At 37.5% G+C, this 21,573-nt stretch overlaps 1 protein-coding gene across 2 annotated transcripts in view; it reads left to right on the top strand.

The window, feature by feature from the left end:
- Tgfbr1 (transforming growth factor beta receptor 1) overlaps positions 1-21,573 on the top strand; it is a 52,449-nt gene that overhangs the window by 17,576 nt on the left and 13,300 nt on the right. Inside the window, exons 1-4 of one of the 2 annotated variants that reach the window (XM_048337990.1) lie at positions 3,031-3,637; positions 7,081-7,323; positions 11,838-12,068; positions 17,382-17,612. In XM_048337990.1, coding sequence (XP_048193947.1) covers positions 7,191-7,323; positions 11,838-12,068; positions 17,382-17,612 — 595 coding nt within the window. In that variant the 5' untranslated portion in view covers positions 3,031-3,637; positions 7,081-7,190. Of the gene's footprint in view, positions 1-3,030; positions 3,638-7,080; positions 7,324-11,837; positions 12,069-17,381; positions 17,613-21,573 lie in introns of those variants that run through there. The other variant, XM_048337981.1, reaches the window with a different exon arrangement.

Raw genomic sequence — 21,573 nt, forward strand, 5'->3', positions numbered from 1 at the left:
TAAACTCCTCTCACTCTTACTTGGCTTTTTCTACTCATGGCTTGCACCATGAATAAATAGCAAGCCACTTGAACCAGACCTCCACTTCCTGGTTATTTGGAGACAAACATCTTGCAAATTTGTCTGCCCTGGTTGGCTAAGAACCTCAATTCTCAGGTCTCAGCCTCCTCACTATCTAGGTTTATAGGTGTGAGCCACTGATGCCCATTGTTACTCTGTTTTGACAAGCTCACTTTGACATTACTGCTGCAGGATAATCCTAAGGAGGTTGAGTTGAGAAGAGCCACTGATTGAGAAATAAACCCCAAACAGTACTTTGAAGGGAGTAGGTGGCTAAGGCTTAGGCTAGTCAGAGGAAAGAAGTCTACTTGATGTGTTTCAACTTAGGGGTGGAAGAGGGGAAAAGAGAGAGGAGGGATCTCTTTGAGGAAGGGGCAGACTTGACTTAGTGTTGAGAATGAAAAAATGGGGAAATTATCCAGTATTGATTGGATGATTAGAAGGATTGTCATTAGTGCCTGAGTGGATTTGTTATGTATTAACTTTCACCTTCATCTTTTGTTGTGGCATGAAGTAAAATGGGGGGGGGGCGGGGGTAGGGTAAGGGAAATCGAGGGATATTATCAACAAAGTTAGAACAGTGAAAGATTGGAATTTGGTCTTTGTTGAGAAATCTTCATCCCTTTTCCTTAAAATTGCTGAGATATCTCAGCAAGAAGGAATCTATGAATCCTTCCAGGTTTCATTTTTAAAATCATGATGTTAGAGAAATAATGTTGCATTTGGCTTTGAAGAAGTTGGTTTTACTCAACATCTAGATAAGCCTAGCAGTGTTTCCTTGAAGCAGTTACAATGTGAAGTTGGAGCACAAGAGAAAAGTTAGGCAATATAGAGATGCAGATTTGAGATTTAGCAAAGGGCTCAGTAGAAAGGAAATAGGAACATGCAATGTGTCAGTTAATAAAAGGAAGGTTGTTACTTTGTCTCATGTGCATAAAACACTGCTGAATTCAATTGGAAGGTCAGAAATTTAGAGAGGTATTTGAGTGGAATTTTGGATTGAGAAATATGGATGATGGGAGGATAGAGAGGATAAAATACCAAGTGTTGGAAAAGGAGAGATTATTAAAATGTTTGAATAAAAATAAGTCAAACCCCAGTATGGTCAAAATTTTTTAAAAGGTAATTGTCGAGTCCATATTATATGTAGGCTATTTACCTCTCTACTTCTCTAGACAGAAATAGGGGCTTCTAAACTAACTTGGTAAATCCTGGCAGTAGATAGAAGTAATAGTGTTTGCATATGTGACCTCCAGACACACCGAAATAAAGTAATCATAGTTAATGTGTTCAAGGGCCAGGATTTCACCTTGGGATTTATCACCTGTCCTATAATACAGTGTAGGTAACCCTAAAGGTGGTGCTGTTTTTAAATTGCATTACTTCTGACATGCTAGTGTTTGGTTTCTGATCATCTTGCATATTACACCAAAATCTAGAAATACTGATTTATTTGGCAATATTTGGAAATGTCATTGATAGTGAAGTCTTTTTGCAGGCATTTTGGTTGGGATTAAATTTAAGTTAAACTTTAGTTGCAGAACAGTGCAAACAATGGAAGTGATAATAATTGAATGACTAATACCTTTTGTGCCTAGCCAGTGTTGCAACAGTTGATCTTTCCTTTCTGTCCAGAAGAGGAGAGTTTCCTTTTAACCTTCATTGTGAAATATATCCAGATTTTAGAAATGTTAAAAAAAAATGTGGGGAAATGTGCATCCTAGAATTAAGAAACCTGTGCCTGCTATTAGAGATCTGGGTATGGAAACAAAGTTGTACATTATAGTAGAATGGTACTAAGCAGGTGTTTGATTCTTTGCTATCAAGCAAAAAGCCATAGTCTTGCAATCTAAACCTGAAGCCGGCCTGTTGATCCTCCCAAGAGTCTTTGTGAAGTATAGGGCTACTTAGCATGGGAATACCAGTGTAGAAAGTGTATATATTTTATTTATGTTCATGAAGACAAGTGGGAATGAAGTGGGAATTCATAGCCACATGTGATCTAGGTAGTGTTATAATCATTTTGATATTCTTAAATTTTGATTTCTTCATAAAATGACAGAACTGAATTACAAGTAGATGATATAAGGGGCTGGGGATATGGCCTAGTGGCAAGAGTGCTTGCCTCATATACATGAGGCCCTGGGTTCAATTCCCCAGCACCACATATACAGAAAACGGACAGAAGTGGCGCTGTGGCTCAAGTGGCAGAGTGCAAGCCTTGAGCAGGAAGAAGCCAGGGACAGTGCTCAGGCCCTGAGTCCAAGGCACAGGACTAGCAAAAAATAAATAAATAAATAAATAAATACAAGTAGATGATATAAGGTTTCATATTGTTCTGTCAATTCAGGATCCTAAAGTGGGATTTTATGTACTGTTTTGGGGGAAGAGATGTTTCATTGTTGGAATGCAAATAAAAACCACATATGGAACAGTGTCACTTATCATATGTAATAATTCTGTGTGTTTATATAATTTGTATTAGTTTCAAAATGTGCTAATGTACAGTATCATTTATCTCAGTGAGATGATGAACTAGTTTGGATTTGTTATATTCATTTTGCTGATGAAATATTATAGCTAGCATCTTGAGTAGTTATTTAAATTTATGACCTAGTGACCAAAGATGAAATCCTAATACTAGAGAAAAATGTACTCAGGATAGCTTTCTCATTTACAATTATTTAGCAAGTTGGATATTTTCTGTGCATAGCCAGAGCTGTGAAAGATTACTTTTTTTTCTGGGACATTGAAGTTTTCTTTTGACCTTTATTATGATATCAAACATTCTCCAAGATCTTCTAACTTGAATGGTGTGTGTGTGTGTGTGTGTGTGTGTGTGTGTGTGTGTGTGTGTGTAAGACTCAGTGCTCAGTGTTGCTATGTAGTCCAGACTGGCCCAGAACTCCTGTAAAGCTTTCCTTGTTCTCCTACCTCAGCAGAGTTAAAGCACAGAGCCCTTTAGGACTCTGGGTTTTAAGTATCTGTGTAATGCCTTACTCCTCCTCCCTAGGGAGTTACTTAAGTTCTCATAGTAGCCCACATAGTACTTTGCAAATAGCATTCATTGGCCAATAAAAGATTGCAGAATTAAATGAGATAGTCATTCTGATGGCCTAGTGCTGTAGAGTGGATTTGTGTTCTGGGGTAGTGGGAAGATCATGTCATTATGTACCTTTTAAAAGGACATTTGCCCTTTGCAAATATTTTAAAATGTAAACAAAACGCTGGTTTAATAGAGCAGGGAAGTTCTTAGGGTCCTGATCTATCTTTTAATTAAGAAAATTTTATTAAGGAATAGGAACTTGAATTTCTGGGTTCATGGGAATCTTTAAATTTGTATTTTAATTTTACCTTTAACTATTCTACCATATATAACTGCAGTCTTGTGTTCAAGACTGTTAGGAGCAAAATTTTTTAAAAAATTGTATCCTTGTCTGGGTATGCTTTGTGTTGTATGATGTTTATATTTGTAAATATGACTTGTTCTTATCAAAAGATTCTCACTGAAAAGTAAGAGAAACTTTGAAGCAGTGAGTTTTTCAAGTTTGCCATAATGACCTTTTTGAAAGAAAAGGTACAGAATGTATTTTTCATGATGTTTCTTAAATGATACAGAGAGGATAAAACGCATATGTTTCTGGATTATTTACCATTGTAAATCAGATTTGCAAATTAAATACAAAGAAAACTACAAAAATTAATACAATTGTTCAGTGTGACAGATGATATTTAGATTTCATAGTAGAGAAAAACAGCCTTAGGCCTGATTTCATTTTAAATCTGTTTCAGTATTTTATTTTTAGTGACAAAAAGCTACAAATATAAATTAGATACTGTTTTCAGTATTTTAACTTCAGTAAAATAAAACCTGCAAGTGCTGGTTCTCATCAGTAATATTCTACAAGGTGATATTAATGACTTCAAGGCTTTGTTGGTAAGTTCAGGGTAATGAGACCTTATACCTAACCAAAACACTTACTTGCAAGTGTTCCTCAAATCTCAGTTTTAATGAGGTGTCATTTTGTTCCCTGAAAGACAGAGTTAGCATTACTGAATTATTAAATTCTCATTAAATGGTTTTCTAAGCCCATTGTTGCTGAAAGTGAAAATGGAAAAATGGCATCGAATACTTAGAATCACATTACTACTAATGAACTTTAGCGAATTGTATTATCAGGACAAGATTCACGTAAGATTTATTTATAGTGTATATATGGTATCGGCTCTTAGTCTATTCAGGATTTACCATGCCTATTTTGCTCTATGCCCCTGTATTGTTTACTCTGGTAGAATTACTATAAAGCTTATAAATGCCACAAGGACATGGGCTCTTCACATAGCCACAGAGCAGCAGTAAAAGCTTACTTAACAACAGTGCTTTTTGAGATAGTGGTTACTTAGATTTAGAATGTTCATCATTATTTTTGGATTATCTTTGAAAGTGTGTACTTAATTCTTTATTTAATTCTTAACTTCCTCCTCCTTCCTGATATGATTGTGAACTTTGATATGGGAAAGTAGTATTTTAGCATATATTTTTTTCTGAGCATTATGTAAGGATCCAGAATTCAGATATACAAAACAATAACAAAACATGCCCTTCCTAAATTAATAACATTTAATAACAGACTATAAATGTATAGATTTGTGGTTAGCCTCAAGATATGCAACGGGACGTGGGAACAGATTAAAAGGAGTATCAGTTCTCTCAGACTCTGATCTTCTGAAGATCTTATTTGAATAGGCATTTAATGGGTGAGAGGCAGAAGAGGGTGTATTTAAACCAAACACAGAGACAAGATATATGTAAAGACCAAGGTTATAAGAAGAGATATCATAATAATAATTTTTTATCCTTATAAGTCTTAATTGTTATAGCAGATGTTTGTTTAGCAACCGTGTTGATTTTAGAATTTAGAGTATTGATGGCGGTACTTTTTAGACAATTGCAGTTACTGCATTGCATTACAATGATCTGTATCAGTAGTCAAAGCTTTTGGTGGAGTAACTGATAATGGTAATGCTTTGAAAACACAACTTAAGAGTAAGGACACACCAGGGAGGTGGATAATAACATCTTGTGGTGGGGTCTTAAATGTTTTGTGACTCACAGACCACTTTTTATAAGTATGTGCAACATTTGACCTTTTAGTTTCATGGCATTCACGTATTCTGAAGCCAGTCCATTAATTCCTAGATCATAGTCTTTCCCTAGGAAATTGTACTCAGTGAACTTACACTTACCACCCCAACATCAATATGAATAACTACTGTCTCTGGTAACAATGTTTAAATAGGCGTATGGTTATATCTCTTTCTTGTACTTTAGTTGTTGTGGTGGTTTGGTTTTTTTTTTTTTTTTTGCTGGCTTATTTGTTTGTTTGTTTTTTTGTTTTTTTGTTTTTTTGTTTTGGCCAGTCCTGGGGCTTGGACTCAGGGCCTGAGCACTGTCCCTGGCTTCTTCCCGCTCAAGGCTAGCACTCTGCCACTTGAGCCACAGCGCCGCTTCTGGCCGTTTTCTGTATATGTGGTGCTGGGGAATCGAACCTAGGGCCTCGTGTATCCGAGGCAGGCACTCTTGCCACTAGGCTATATCCCCAGCCCCTATTTGTTTGTTTTTAAGGTGAGAGATTACTATATAGTCAAGGATGGCCTCCACTTTACAGTCTTCTTATTCAGCCTCCCAGATGTTAGCATTACAGGACTATGCCACCACTCCTGGTTCTCTTGTATTTTATTGAGTTTCCTTTATACTTGTGAATAGTTAAGTCAGATAGTTGAATTGTTTATGAAGAAAGAAAGATTTTTTTTTTCTAATGGTTAAGGCAAAACTTTCCTGGCCTATTAAAGGGAGGCACCTGTGGCTCATAATGCTAGCTACTCAGGAGGCTGAGGTGTAGAGGATTGTGCTTTGAGGCTAGCCTGAACAGAAAAGTCTGTGAAATTCCATCTCTCATTAACCCAGCAGAAAGCAAGACTGGAGACTTTCTCTAGTGGTAGAGTGCCATCTTTGAACAATAGCCCCTGAGTTTAAGCCCTGGTGTACACACACACACACACACACACACACACACACACACACACACACACACGACAAAAGATCATAGACAAGAGTATAAATTGTGCCAGCAACTAAAAAGTAGCTGCTTGAGGAAAATCTGATATTCTTGTTTGACTTTAGCTACCAAGTCAGTTCAGTGGCAAGACCATCTTCTGGCATAGTGATTTGGTAGAAGGACTTGCAGGACTCAGAAAAGCTATTATAGTCATAGTTGTGGTTTATTACAGTGAAAAGATACAGGTTAAGAAATAAATCCACTAAAATGGCATTTCCAACCTACAGTGAGTCCTGTGGTGGTAGTGTTTTCACACATTGCTCCTCAGTTGGGATATATGTGAATGCATAGTTTTGAATGCATACTTTAATCATTAAAAATTTAAATGTATCTTCTTTCACATGGGGAGCAAGTGTTTGTCATAACTCAACAAAATTTTATGTGACAATTTTTGTTTTCTGTACTTAGAAGCAAAATATTTAGGAAAAACTCGGCACAAATTTCACTACATTTCCTTGGGTTTCTACAGATACATAGCTCTCAACAGAATTTGGATACTCTAAAAACAACAAAGAGTTTTGTTTATTGAACAGTGAATATAAATTGTATGAAAATAGGATCAAGAATATATTAACAGAGCTGGGTACTTGTTGGTCATACCTGTAATCCTGGCTTCTCAGGAGGCTGAGATCTGAGGATTACAGTTCAAAGATGGCCTGGATAGGAAAGTCCACAAGCCTCTATTTCCAGTTAGTCACCAAAATGCCAGAAGTGGACTGTGGCTCAAGTACTATAGCACCAGCCTTATGTGGAAAGCTAAGGGACAGCATCCAGGCCCTGAGTTTAAGCCCCACTATTAGCACACATTAAAAAAAAAGCATCTGTTAACATAATAAATGTTGGATAATTTCACACCTAATCTTGCTTTTTTTCCTAATAAAGTCTTGTTTTCTTTTCCTAGCGTTACAGTGTTTCTGCCACCTATGTACAAAAGACAATTTCACCTGTGTGACAGATGGGCTCTGCTTTGTCTCTGTCACAGAGACCACAGATAAAGTTATACACAATAGCATGTGTATAGCTGAAATTGACCTAATTCCACGAGACAGGCCATTTGTATGTGCTCCCTCTTCAAAAGCTGGAGTTACTACAACATTTTGTTGCAATCAAGACCACTGCAATAAAATTGAACTCCCAACTACTGGTAAGTCATTCTATAACATTTTTGGGTTTTTTGGATACTACAATTTCAGAACTGGAAGGGATTTAGAAATTATCTAGCCCAGCTTGATCAAGGTAGAGTAAAGAAGTGACTTGATTGTAGTTACAGAGTAATAAAAGTAACCATGATTTTTGGATAAGTGTTAAAGAAGATGATGAATAGCTTTTTAAAAGTGAGCTTTGATAAGTCCCACAGGACATGTCCTTAGGGATTACTTTTTTTTTTTTTTTCCAATCCTGGGAATTGAACTCAGGGCCTGGGCACTGTCCCTGAGCTTCTTTTACTTAAGACTAGCCCTCTACTACTTCAGCCACAGCTCCACTTGTGGTTTTTTTCTGTTTATGTGGTACTGAGGAATCACGCCTAGGGCTTCTTGCATGCTAGGCAAGCACTCTACTACCACTAAGCCACACTCCTAGTCTGTTTTTTCTTTATTCCTTTTTTTTGTATAATGATTCTACCTTTTTTTTTTTTTTTTTTGGCCAGTCCTGGGCCTTGGACTCAGGGCCTGAGCACTGTCCCTGGCTTCTTCCCGCTCAAGGCTAGCACTCTGCCACTTGAGCCACAGCGCCGCTTCTGGCCGTTTTCTGTATATGTGGTGCTGGGGAATCGAACCTAGGGCCTCGTGTATCCGAGGCAGGCACTCTTGCCACTAGGCTATATCCCCAGCCCGATTCTACCTTTTAAATCAGCCTTTTAATAGGAAGGAATTGACAGCAGCACTGAACAGTCTTTAGTTTTGTGTTTGTTTTTTTTCTATCTAGATGCTTTTTAAAAATTTTTATTTGTCAGTTGTAGGGCTTAAACTCTGGGCCTGGACACTGTCTCTGAACTCTTTAGTTCAAGGTTAGCGCTCTACCATTTGAGGCACAGCGCCACTTCTGGTTTTCTGGTGGTTAATTGGAAATAAGAATCTCATGGACTTTCCTGCCCAGGCTGGCTTTGAACTGTGATCCTCAGATCTCAGCCTTCTGAGTAGCTAGGATTACAAGTGTGAGCCACCAGTGCCCGGCTCTAGATGCTTTTAACTTTGTAGTTTCACCTTGTTTATGACCTTTACATATAAACTAATTATATATGATTTCTAGGTTTTTGTGTGTCATCACTCCTATTTGACACTTTAGGAGGTCTTAGCAGAACTAGCTCTTTAAAGACTTCATTGACTCTTTGGATTTTAAAAGTTCTGAGTTAAATGAAAGTTGCCACTCTCCCTAAGTCACAGGCTCCTACTGTAATAATTAAGGAGTATAAATGAGGATAAACTTATATTAACACTTGCAGAATGAATGGAAGACTTCCATCTCATGCCAGTACTTGTGAGGAACTGCTGTGGTTGTTATACAGCTGACGAGACTAGCGTCAGGAGTTAGTGTTTTTCTGGCCTTCTTTCTGCCTAGCAATTTTTCTAGATAGAGTGGAATTATTAGTGTTACCATATGCCTGGACTTTCCCTTTTCCCTTGTCAGTGAAAAACTAGAAAGATTGCTTGGATTTAGAATTTATTCACTATACAAGATGTAAATAAAAGCATCCTTAGCAAAAACCCACCAGTACCTTATGCTGAAGAATTGGGAGTGAAATTATTCTATAAGGGCAAAATTGAATTCTCCTCAGCAAGTAGTTTGTTTGGTTTCAGTGTTCAAGAACAGATCCTGTTGTTCAATTACTTAGAGGTAGTGTAAGTTTTAAATTGATTAAAGAAGTACTGCTGTAGTTCAGAGGAAAATGGCCAGGCCTGCCAGTTATAAAAGGGAGGCAGCCCTCTACTATGACTTCACCGGCCTGTAATTTCTTTGTGACATTATGTAGGCATCTGTAATTTTAATATGTCAAAGAAAATGATAATTCCAAAGATGGAGAAGGACGGACTGAGCTAGTTAAATTAGCATACTTGTTTTCCTATGCAGTAGTCTTACTGCTCACTTAGGAAGAACTTTCAGACAATCCAGGGTCTGTCTTCAGTTGTTCACTACAAAATGAGGACATTTTTTATTTTTTAAAACTATGTTTTAAATAAACATAATACTGAGAGCGAACAGCAAATTGAGATTATGTAATTTTATGTCTGTTTAGAGAAAAAGACAATAAGTGAGCAAATGGAGAGATATGGAAGACAAAAGTAGGTGATCCAAAATGCTCATTACAGTTTCAGAAAATAAAATAGCATACAGAAAAGATCAAGGTTAGTGAAAAATGTTTAAACAAATACTTGTTAGCAGAATAATTTTCAAGAAAGAAAAAAACATATAAGCAGTTAGTGCATGTAGACACTAGTTTGCCTATAAAAAGCTAACAGAAATATATCCATAATATGTAATGTAAAAGATTGTCATCCTGGGCTGGGGATATGGCGTAGTGGCAAGAGCGCTTGCCTTGTATACATGAAGCCCTGGGTTCAATTCCCCAGCACCACATATACAGAAAACAGCCAGAAGTGACACTGTGGCTCAAGTGGCAGAATGCTAGCCTTGAGCAAAAAAAGAAGCCAGGGACAGTGCTCAGGCCCTGAGTCTAAGCCCCAGGACTGGCCACAAAAAAAAAAAAAAAGATTGTCATCCCAATATCTGTCAATAAACCAAGATTTTTCACATATATAGACAATAGCCATCTTTAGATAATTAAGTATTCTGTGAATAATAATGTGCTTCTTCTTTTTTTATGATATATAATACTTGTCTATAAATATATATCCACATATATGAAATAAATTATATATAAACATTAAAAAAATATATAATTCATATAAATTTAAGTATGTATGTATATGGCCGGTACAGGGACTTGATCATAGGATGCAGGCACTACCTCTGAGCTTCTGTTGCTCAAGGTGAGCCCTCTAACCCTTCATTCACACAACACTTATAGCATATTTTAGTATTTTATTGGAGATGAGAGTCTCATGGAACGTCCTGCCCAGGCTGGCTTGGAACCAAGATCCTCAGATCTCAGCCTCCTAAGGAGCTAAGATTACAGGCGTGAGCCACCAGCACCTGGCCTAACTGTGATACTTTAACCTGTGGATATGCACACGATTTTTGTCACATATGCCTGGAGGAAGCTGATGTGGACAAGGGGGAAAGGGTGGAAAACACAGACCCATTGGGTCATCCAAGAGTGCATTATTTATGCCTTGTTGTCCCAACTTGCAGTGTCACGTGGGTCTTGGTTTGCACACATCCCTCTCTCGCATAGACATCCAGCCCAGGACGTGTGCAAACCAAGACCCACGTGACAATGTGCTTCTTCTTAAAAGAAGAAATTTTATATGATAAGAAATTAATCCAAATAATGATCTCAAAATAGGAAAGATATGAAAAAAATGGAGGTAAACAGTGAACCAGAGAAGCTCAAGTTGACCTTCAAAATATTATAATTTACATATTTCCAAAGTAATATACAAGATTATTAAAAAGAGATTATAAGAACATAAATGGTTGGGAATTAAAAGCCCAGGTGGTTAAAATAGTGTAAGAAGAATATATGTGTACAAAACTTCCCTTTAAAAATAAAGGATATAGTGGGCTGGGAATGTGGCTTAGTGGTAGACTGCTTGCCAAACATTCACGAAGCCCTGAGTTCAATTCCTCAGTACCACATAAACAGAAAAGGCTAGAAGTGGTGCTGTGGCTCAAATGGTAGAATGCTAGCCTTGAGGCAAAAATAAAGCTCAGGGGCAGTGCCTAGGCCCTGAGTTCAAGCCCCAGGACTGGCAAAAAGAAAAAAAAGGATATGTTTTGCTTAAAAACAAACAAACAGCAATATAAATGTGAATTATTTCAGGGTGGTGAGGAAGTACATACTTTTTAAAAGCTTCTTGTATGTATTTATATATCTTTTGTCCCCTGCCATAAGTATATACTGGTCTTAGAATAAGAAGATAAACCAAGACTGGGAATATGGCCTAGTGGCAAGAGTGCTTGCTTCATATACATGAAGCCTTGGGTTCGATTCCCCAGCACCACATATATAGAAAATGGCCAGGAGTGGCGGCACTGTGGTTCAAGTGGCAGAGTGCTAGCCTTGAGCAAAAAGAAGCCAGGGATAGTGCTCAGACTCTGAGTCCAAGCCCAGGACTGGCAAAAAAAAAAAAAAAAAAAAAAGAAGAAGAAGATAAACCAAAAGTATGCAAGGAAAAAAAAAGATGATTTGAAAAGATATTTGTGGGAGTTTCAGATTTGTTCTGGTCCTAGTGACCTGAGGTGACAAATGGAGTGGTCCTCAGATGTTAGTGGTGGTTGGCCTTGCGATTTAGATATGGCTGGAGAACGTAGGAAGAAGTGAGAGGGTGCTGACAGCTGGTGGTCCTAGAACCCAGTGAGGAAAGACTGCATGATACATTTGTTCTGGCCTTGTGTGAGCTGTTACGATAAAGCCCTGGGGCTAAGTGGTAGCAACAGCCACTTAGGAAATGGCGAGGTGGGGCTTAGGAAGATACAAGTGCTACCTGCAGAGCTTTGTTACTGTTGATGTTTATTTCACTTGGGTCCCTTTTTCAGTGAAGCCGTCACCTGGCCTTGGTCCAGTGGAGCTGGCAGCTGTCATTGCTGGACCAGTCTGCTTTGTGTGTATTTCACTCATGTTGATGGTATATATCTGCCATAACCGCACTGTCATTCACCATCGAGTGCCTAATGAAGAGGATCCTTCATTAGATCGACCTTTCATTTCAGAGGGTACTACGTTAAAAGACTTAATTTATGATATGACAACATCAGGATCTGGATCAGGTAATGTAATTGTTTCACTTGTTTCCTATGAAGTTGTTTTTTAATTACAGTATTTATTTAATTATATAGTATTTAATTATATTTACTCAATTATAGTATTTATTTGTATTTGTTATTTGTATATGCTATATGGATTTATTAGTATTGATTAGTATTTGTTAAATGCTGTATGGATGCAGAGCAACAAAGTGGAAGGAACCTGGGTTCTGGCACTCGTCACCATTATGATTCCTGCCCTGTTTGGTGAGAGAGTAAGGAAATAACATCTTTTTTTTTTTTTTTATTGCTCATCCTGGGGCCTGAACTCAGTGTTTGAGCACTGTCCTTGAGCCTCTTTGTGCTCAAGGCTAGTGCTCTATCACTTGAGCCACAGCCTCACTTTCAGCTTTTTCTGAGTAGTTTATTGGCGATAAGAGTCTCACCACCTTTTTTGTCCGAGCTGGCTTCACATTGTGATACTCATGTCTCAGCCTCCTGAATAGCTAGGACTGAATACAGGGCATCAGCCACTGGCACCCGCCTAAGTGCGGAGATGTTTTTCTATTTGAAAGCTGACATGACAGAAATGTGTTTGAAACAGGGAGGTTATTTTATCTCAGGTCTGTGTTTTTGTTGTTGTTTTAGTTAAACCCATGAATTCTTAGTCATTTTCTTCAGAAACAAATATTACCCCCTCCCCTATTATTTAATACAGCTTTGTAGGCACATGGTCTCTGAAATGTTTGCTTTTCTGTTTTGTTGATTTTCATGGGATCAGAAATAATACTAATCTGAGGTCGATTTTAGCATAAGTATTTCACTTTTAAACTGAGAAGGAAATGTCTTTTACTTTTTTCACGTATTTGGGAAAGATCCTGAGAGTGGAACATATCTGTATCCACTACAGTTTGGGAATTTGATACTTGGCCTAGAAATGGATCAAATTTCAGTACAAGTTTGGTCACTAATTAGTCCTGTGAGCTTGGTTAAGCCATATTTCCTCTTTGGACTTTTATTTCCTCATGAGAAGTACAGAACAGAAGCCAAGCATGGTGTCATGCCTGTAAATCCCAGCACTTGGGAAGTAGAGGCAGGAGGAGTAGCATGAGTTTAAGTACCATAGGAAACTTATCCTATGATCTGAAGCCTTCTGTAAAACTTGACAGTATATATTCAGTAAGTATGTTCTTTCCCTGAACTCATGCAGCCTTTTTCTGAGGTTCCTTGAACCAGTCTGGGAATGAGGCAATTTGAAGTTAGACTAAGAAGGAGCAGCTTGAGTATTGAAGATATGATCTTTGGGAAAATGACATTTTAAGGTGTGTGTGTATATATATATGTGTGTGTGTGTGTGTGTGTGTGTGTGTGTGTGTTTGCCATTGATTCATTGATTTGGAGTTAGATCAAAAAGTTTCTGTTGTAGGGAGTACAGCTGACTCCATCTTGATTAGGGAAACATGGTAGGAAATGTTGGGGGGAGTAGATTAGGTCAACCTGACTCCAAAACTCTGCTTCTGTAAATGGCTTGCTTAACTTGTTTGTTGCTTGCTCTACCCCCTGCGTCAACCCCCTACATCTGTGCTACACTTTTTACCTTTATAATCCCCAATTTGAGTACTGCTCAGGGTCATGGTGTCAGCTCCCGAGTCTACACTGTGTCCCTGGCCAGTCAGCCCGCTTCTTACTGTCGCGGTTTCAGCTTCCAAGTCTGTGCTGGTCAGTTTGCTTTATGCTTCCCCAATAAATCCATCTTTTTACCTGAGACTGTCTCTGAGTGGTGGACTTGTGGAGGGATGGGGAATCCCCTCCCTCAAACCCCATAACGTTTCAAACCCTGTAACAGTTTTCAACGGATTTTTTCTTTAAATAAGTTATCCTGATCTAAAAGTCACAGAAAATTGGGGTAGCTGAAGATCATTTGAATTAATTCCTTGAACATTTTTGTTGCCAACTTGTACCCAGGGAAATGAAAGCTGCTCATGCTCACACAGCTCACTTAAATGATTAAAGGCATTACTGTGTGCATGGCATTGATTTCTAAACAAGTGTAGGTTTGTTTTTTAAAATATTGACATGAAAAGTAGAATTACTCTTTTTCCACTTGGTCTGTTTCTCAAGTTTCATCAGGTATCTCAGCTCTGTTTTGCCTGAAAGCGTCTCTCTTTCCTTTTATACCTTGCTCTGCAAAATTTCCTCTACATCATTTGCTTTTCTGTAGCCTTGGGCAAGTTAGCTGATGTCTCATGCTTCATTTATTCCATCTTTAAAAGCCATGACCAGTGCATGTTATTGGATTATTGTGAAGTTCAAGTGAGACAAGATGTTTGCATGAAAACAATTGATAAAATTGAGTCATGTCCAAAAAAGCCTTCTTTCTCTGTGAACTTCTCAAAGCAAAAATCATCTTCTCTTGAATAACAGCAAAAAAGTCCATTTCCCTTACACTTGTAAAGCCTTACAGCTGCCTTGTGCGTAAGACTCATAACTGTGAATAAGCAAAATGATTATTCATTATACAGTTTTTAGTTCTTTACTCATTAAGGAAAAGGTAAAACAGCATTTCCTGTTTAGAATTCACATGTTCATTACTCATTACCAGACCATATTTGAGGAAAGACCTTATCTCTACCTCTCAAAAGACTGTAGTTTTAACTTCAAAACTACTGGGAAGGCTGTGAAGAACTGGGTTGTAGCAGTTCTTTGAAGCTAATTTTGTTTTCTTTTTTTTTTTTTTTTTTTTTGGCCAGTCCTGGGCCTTGGACTCCGGGCCTGAGCACTGTCCCTGGCTTCTTCCCGCTCAAGGCTAGCACTCTGCCACTTGAGCCACAGCGCCACTTCTGGCCGTTTTCTGTATATGTGGTGCTGGGGAATCGAACCTAGGGCCTCGTGTATCCGAGGCAGGCACTCTTGCCACTAGGCTATATCCCCAGCCCTGAAGCTAATTTTAATCACAGGTTGTGCATGTGCTGTAATTAGATTGTAAAGTATATACCAGTGTTTGAAAGAGTGTGGTCTGTGTTATTTAGGTTATGTGTGCTTGTGACCTCTAGTATTTTATGTATATCATTCAGGACTTATATCCAGGTCTTTTATATTCAATTTCTTCTCAAACAGTTTTAAAAAGGGAAAACAGAATAATATAATAATCTAAATTTAGCATACCCATTTTTGTCACTAGAAGAAAATTTTTGTTTTAAAAAATGCTTAGGTATTTGTATGGGTTAAATCCAGTAGAGAATATCATGAATCTATATTTGGTTTTTAATTTTAATTCTACATCTAGAATCCAATGTGAAAGGGAAGGCAGCATTTCTCATTTTCCTGTCAACCTTTCCTGAGCATTACTATTTATCTAAGTATTAAACCTGATGGGTATTTCTGGACCTCCTGTTTATGATAGCTTCTTATTTATTACTCATTTGTAACCTCCAATTTAATCTCTCGAAATGAACTCTTCAATATACTTCTAAATGTGTGATATGGCTCTATACAAGGCTTTAATAAATTTCAGCAAGTCATTTACAGTAAAAAGCACATAATGATTAGAAGCTGGTTGCTCATGGTACAGACTTTATTTAAATCAGAGATTTTTTTCACAGATCTGTTTTTAAGTAGAAGTCGCCTTGTACATAAAACAATTGTTTATAATTAAACTGTTAAATAGGGTGGGTATATAAGAAGAAAAGGCCCACTGTTTAAAGACAAAAGAGAAGGATTTCTGATCACTTTCTGACTACATTTGGACCTAGAATCATTTCACATCATAGAATCAAAGGGTAGATTATTTCATTTACTGTCTTTGGGCTAATTTGACCTAGTAGATAGAGCTAATACAGATTATAAATGCAATATTACATATACTGTGTAAATAAAATACTAGTATAGAAAATTGTTAGTATATTTTAAATGACAGTTCCTCGGTGGATAGAGAATAAGATATTAAGTGATTTCCCCAAATATAGAATATCCTGTCCTCTCTGCTCCCCTCCCCTCCCACCTTTCCCCTCTCCCTTTCCCTTTCCCTTTCTCCTCCTTTCCCCCTCACCTCCTCTCCTCCTCTCCCCTCTCTTTTCTCTCTTCTCTCCTCTTTTCTATCTCTCTGCTCCTCCTCCCCTTCTCTCTCCTTTCTCTTTGTCTCTGTTTGTCCCTCCTCTTTCTTCTCTCTTAAACTCAGGGCCTAAGTACTGTCCCTGAGATTTTTAAAAATTCAAGGCTATGACTTTTCTGCTTGGGCTAGCTTTGAACTTCAGTTTTCAGATCTCAGCCTCCTGCGTAGCTAGGATTAAAGCTATGAGCCACTGGTACATGGCCCAAATTTAAAATCTCTTAAATGTATAGATAACAAGTAAATTATTTTAAGTGAAATAAGCACTGTATTTAAATATAGGTATTTCAGAGTAAAGCAAGGTCAATTATTAAAAGAAAATACAACTTTCAATTTATTAAAAGTTGAATCAGAGTTTATTTCAGTATTTTTATTTTTTTTGTTTGCCAGTCTTGGGGCTTGAACTCAGCCTGGGTGCTGTCCCTGAGCTTCTTTGCTCAGGGATACCACTCTTAATACTTGAGCCACAGACCCACTTCTGGCCTATTTTGGTGGCTAGTCCAAGATAAGGGTCTCATGGACTTTCCTGCCCAGGCTGGCTTTGAACTGTGATTCTTAGATCTCAGCCTTCTGAGTAGGTAGGATTACAGGTGTGAGCCACAAGTACCTGGCTATTTCTTTTTCTGTGTTTCTTATGTTACCGTTTTTCTTCCATCATACCAAAGTCATCTTTCGAAAATAAGATTTTAATATTACTTTCCCCTAATCATGGCCCTTTTTTCAAAATCTCTAATGGGTCCTCTTTATCCACAGACCTCATTGGTCATTACATTACACTGTCCTTCAGTACTCTTCATGTTCTGGTGATAGCTTCCCTTCCCTTCCATTGATGGCTCCTTGATTAATCATACTGGTTCCTGAAACATGCACTATTTATTCATTTCTATTACCTGCCTCAACTGCATACCTTCCCTACCTAACTATGGTATTTCTTTTTTCTACTTTGGTTCTGTCCCTTCTGTGAATGAATGAAGGACAGTCAAAATTGAGCTTACTTTACAAAGCCTACCCTGATCCTATAGGCTAGAGTTTCTGGATTATTTTATTGTTCTATCATAATTCCCTTTTCATTTATTGTTTTGTTTTGTAAATGTAGTCTATATCTCCTCAATGACCTTTAAGTTCCTTAAAGGTAGAGTTTCGTGACACCTACTGAGTCACTGCAGTGTGTTACAATGTTTGAGGCACATATTTCTGATTATATGAATACTATTTATTTTTGTCTTTAGGTCTACCACTGCTTGTTCAGAGAACAATTGCAAGAACAATAGTATTACAAGAAAGTATTGGCAAAGGTCGATTTGGAGAAGTTTGGCGAGGAAAGTGGCGGGGAGAAGAAGTTGCTGTGAAGATATTCTCTTCTAGAGAAGAGCGTTCCTGGTTCCGTGAGGCAGAGATTTATCAGACTGTAATGCTACGCCATGAAAACATCCTGGGGTTTATAGCTGCAGACAATAAAGGTCAGTAGCATTTGCTGACCCTTATGGAGGGTAACAAAGTCTACTTACGTCTATTTTAAAGATCAGCTACTAAATCTTAGTATATTTGGTAAGAACTAGATTTGGATCATAAAGAAGTCACCCATTCGGTCAAATATAAGCTTTAGGAAATAGACCCTTCAAGATTGTCTTACCTCATAGCCAAATGATTCTAAATCTCACATTGGCTATTTTAGTAGAAGAACTGTAATAGAAAGCCACATGCTTGTGTTATTTTAGTTCTGGGCAGTTAGTTGAATTATAAGATGGAAAAAATTTATAAGCTTTGGTTGGTCAAAACTTGAAGTAGGGTAGGGCTTCGATGTTTGTTTCTTTGTAATTTCTTTCAACCTAGTAGGATATTTTAGTATAATAGTATATATAATAGACCAATGTCCTTATTTGGGGGAAGGTAAAAATGACTTGTCAATATATTCTATATTCTGAGTTCCCAGGGGATAAATATACATCTTTTAAGTAAGCTCTGTTAAAAAGAAATGGTTCTTACCCAACTGCCTGTCGTTAGCTAGGTGGACACATTCTTGCCTATAGCACAGGTGCAAGGGCAAGTCAAGTCAGATGCTGAAGGAGCAAGAAGCTGCCTCAACAGTGTCAGAGTGATGGTGACCGCAGCAGTGATTTCAGACTCTGCTTCACCTGCTTTCTGGCCTCAGTTACTACTTGTCTGCTACAGTTCCTACTTCTACCACATACCATTCTTTCAGACTCGTGTTGTGACCCTCCCCTCACCATCTCACTCTACATCAAATATATTTCTCAGTTTTTCTAAAACAACACACACACAAAACAACCACAACAAAAATGTAAGTCAGGTGCTGGTGGCTAGCTCACTCTTGTAATCTTACTCAAAGGATTGAGATCTGAGGATCACAGTTCAAAAGTAGCCCAGGTAGGGACTCTTACTTTCAATTAGCCACCAAAAACGCTGGAAGTGGAGTTATGGCTTAAATGATAGAGCACTATCCAGGTCCTGAGTTCATACTACCAGAGTGGCAACAAAAGAAGAAATAAAACAAAACAAAAACAAATTTTCACTGTCTTTTGTAGCTTGGCCAGGCCTTTTAGGCATCATTTTCCTTCTGTCTCTCATTTTCTTTAGTGGTATTTGTTTCTTCATAATAATAACCGTTTGATCTCAGATGGTGGTTAGATGATTTTTAAAATAATTTTTCCACTGTGTATTTTCAGATTATAATAAGCATCTGTTGCTTGGTTAAAAAATGTATGTATATGATCTATCTATCTATCTATCTATCTATCTATCTATCTATCTATCTATCTATCTATCGAAAATGTCCTACATGTGAAAAAGTAGAGAATAATTTGTTGATTCTCCATTAACCAGCTTCAACAGTTATCAGCTCACTGTCAATCACTGGTCTCTGATCTACTTACTCTACCCCCTGACCAAATTGTTTGTAGCCACTCCCAGATAACCTATCTTTTCATCCATAAACATTTCAGTTCTTATCTTTAAGTTATAAAAAAGTGTCTTTTATGAAACAACCACTCTACCATTGTTGGTTTCTAAATGTTTTTCAAATATCCTGTCTGGTTCAGCTCTGCAATTGTCTCTTTCCAAAAAGACAGATTGTTTATTCAAATAAAGTTCCAAATCCACACACTGCATTTGGTTAATACTTCTCATATGGCTCCTAAAAATCTTTGGTTTCTCTCCACTGTTGGTTTTGGGGATTTTTGGCAATTTATTTGCTAAAGAAAGTAGATTGTACTGTGGGCTTATCAAATTCTGTAATTTGCTTATTACAGAAATGATATGGAATATCTCTTAAGCCTCTGTATTTTCTTTAAAATCTGGCAATTAGCTTTAGAGGCCTAATCTAATTGAAGTGTTAGTGGTTTTCCCTAAATACATACTAAGTACATTGTATACTTCTTATATCACAAGAGACACATAATGCTTTATTATGACAATGGACAGTGATGGCTGTAGGCAGCAATAATTAGTAGCCACTAATACTTCAATATTGTTTAAACTGAAAAAAAAAGACAAAAATAGTAGTCATACTTGGACCAAGTACTTTGTGCTCATTTTATTCTTCCTTTGAAATAGTAATTCCTCCCCCAATCCTTCCATAATCGTAGACTTTTCTTTTCCCTCTTATTCTCCTTCCATTTATTTTTGAGACAAGGTTTTGCTGTGTAGTCCAGGCTGGCTTGGAACTCTTTATATAGATAGCCAAGACTGGCCTTGGCAACTTGTGATCCTCCTGCTTCAGCCTCTCAAGGCCTGGGATTAATGGCATACTATACCACACTCAGCTTGTTCTTATTATTTTCTCAGCATCTTACTGATTTGACAAGAAATCTCTAATTCTACAAATACTAATTGTTATCTTAAAGGTTTTATCTATTCTGATTTCAACATCTACAATGGTGGTGAGTCTTAAATCTGCATTTTGAGCTTAAATCTCTCTCAGGGCTTGTATTAGGGTATGTTGCAAGGTGCAGACACATGGGCAAAGATGCCAGAGCTGCTGTGTCTAAACTTCCTGATCCATTTGTTAAAAAGCAGCAACTAGCTGGGCACTAGTGGCTCATACCTGTAGTCCTAACCACTGAGAATGATGAGTTCAAAGCCAGCCTGAGCTGGAAAGTCCATGAGACTCTTATCTCCAATGAATCATCAGAAAGCTAGAAGGAGAGGTGTGGATCAAGTGGTAGAGTGCTAGCCTTAAGCACAAAACCTCAGGAACAGTATCTAGACCCCAAGTTGAAGCTTCAGGACCAGCACCAAAAAAGGAAAAAGAATAAAAACAGGGCTGTGATATAGCTTAGGACCAAAGCGCTTGCCTAGCAAGTGCAATGTCTTGGGTTGGATCCCCAGTACCAAAAAAAAAAAGACAAAAGAAAAAAGGAGGGAAAAAAAACAAAAACAAAAGAAAAAGAAAAACGCAGCAACCAAGTAAGTGGATGCTGTCATCTGGTGGTCACTGTAGGAATTACCTGGCCCTACTGATTCTTCCCTATTCCTTCTCTCTTCTTAGTCAAAGTTTAATGGACTTTATGTTCCTTTTTATTTCTTATGTTTGTGAGCCTTTCAAAATTCATTCACAGGCTAATAAGCATGCACCTAAGCTAGTAATGTACTTAAAGAAAAAGATGGTTTGGACAGAGTCATAAGGGCTATGAAAAAATTAACTAGAAACTAAGGTTACTAATTTAGTTCTTTGGAAAGTACTGAGAAATATCTCAAATCTGAAAAATTCCATCTCCTTCCTTAATCTCTTCTAATCAGTGTTGTTCTTTTTGAAGTAACCTTTAAAACACAGGATTTATGTCAATTTTTTCTTTAGTTTTATAGCCAGTAGGGGAGGAAGAAACACATTTTAAGCTCTTTATTTGCCAAGCATTGTACTGCCTGAAATTTAGAAGTATAGTACTGTGTTCTCCTTGAAATCTTAAGTAATATATGGTAAGTTATGATTCTTGTATGAAAGGAAGAGCAGAGGCCTTGGTTAAGAAACTTGTCTACAGTCATATAATCGATAACAAACAGGCCTTGGATTCCAACTCAGGTCACAATGACTAACGTGTATATCTTTCACTGAATTACTCTGTCTTTTAAAGTTGTAAGGCTTTTTTTCCTTCATAAGTCAATTTTGTATTTTTCTAGCTCCCAGCTTAAATAATATTTTATGGACTAGTCTAACCTAGGAGTCTACCTGGCATCTTCACCGTTACTCCTATAACACAGTACACTTCAAATTCATGTAACAGGATCTTTGGGAATTCACATTCTTAGTTGTTTAGGTTCATAATCAACTTGGATAAAACTAGGGTCAGTGTGCTTATGTCACAGGCACCACTTTGTTGATTTTTAACCATTATCTTACCTGGTATCTTTGTGAACGATATCCATGGTCTTTCACTAAAGATCATCACTGTTCATGGAAGCTCA

Source organism: Perognathus longimembris, chromosome 1 (genome assembly GCF_023159225.1).
Source record: "Perognathus longimembris pacificus isolate PPM17 chromosome 1, ASM2315922v1, whole genome shotgun sequence".
NCBI lineage: Eukaryota > Metazoa > Chordata > Mammalia > Rodentia > Heteromyidae > Perognathus > Perognathus longimembris.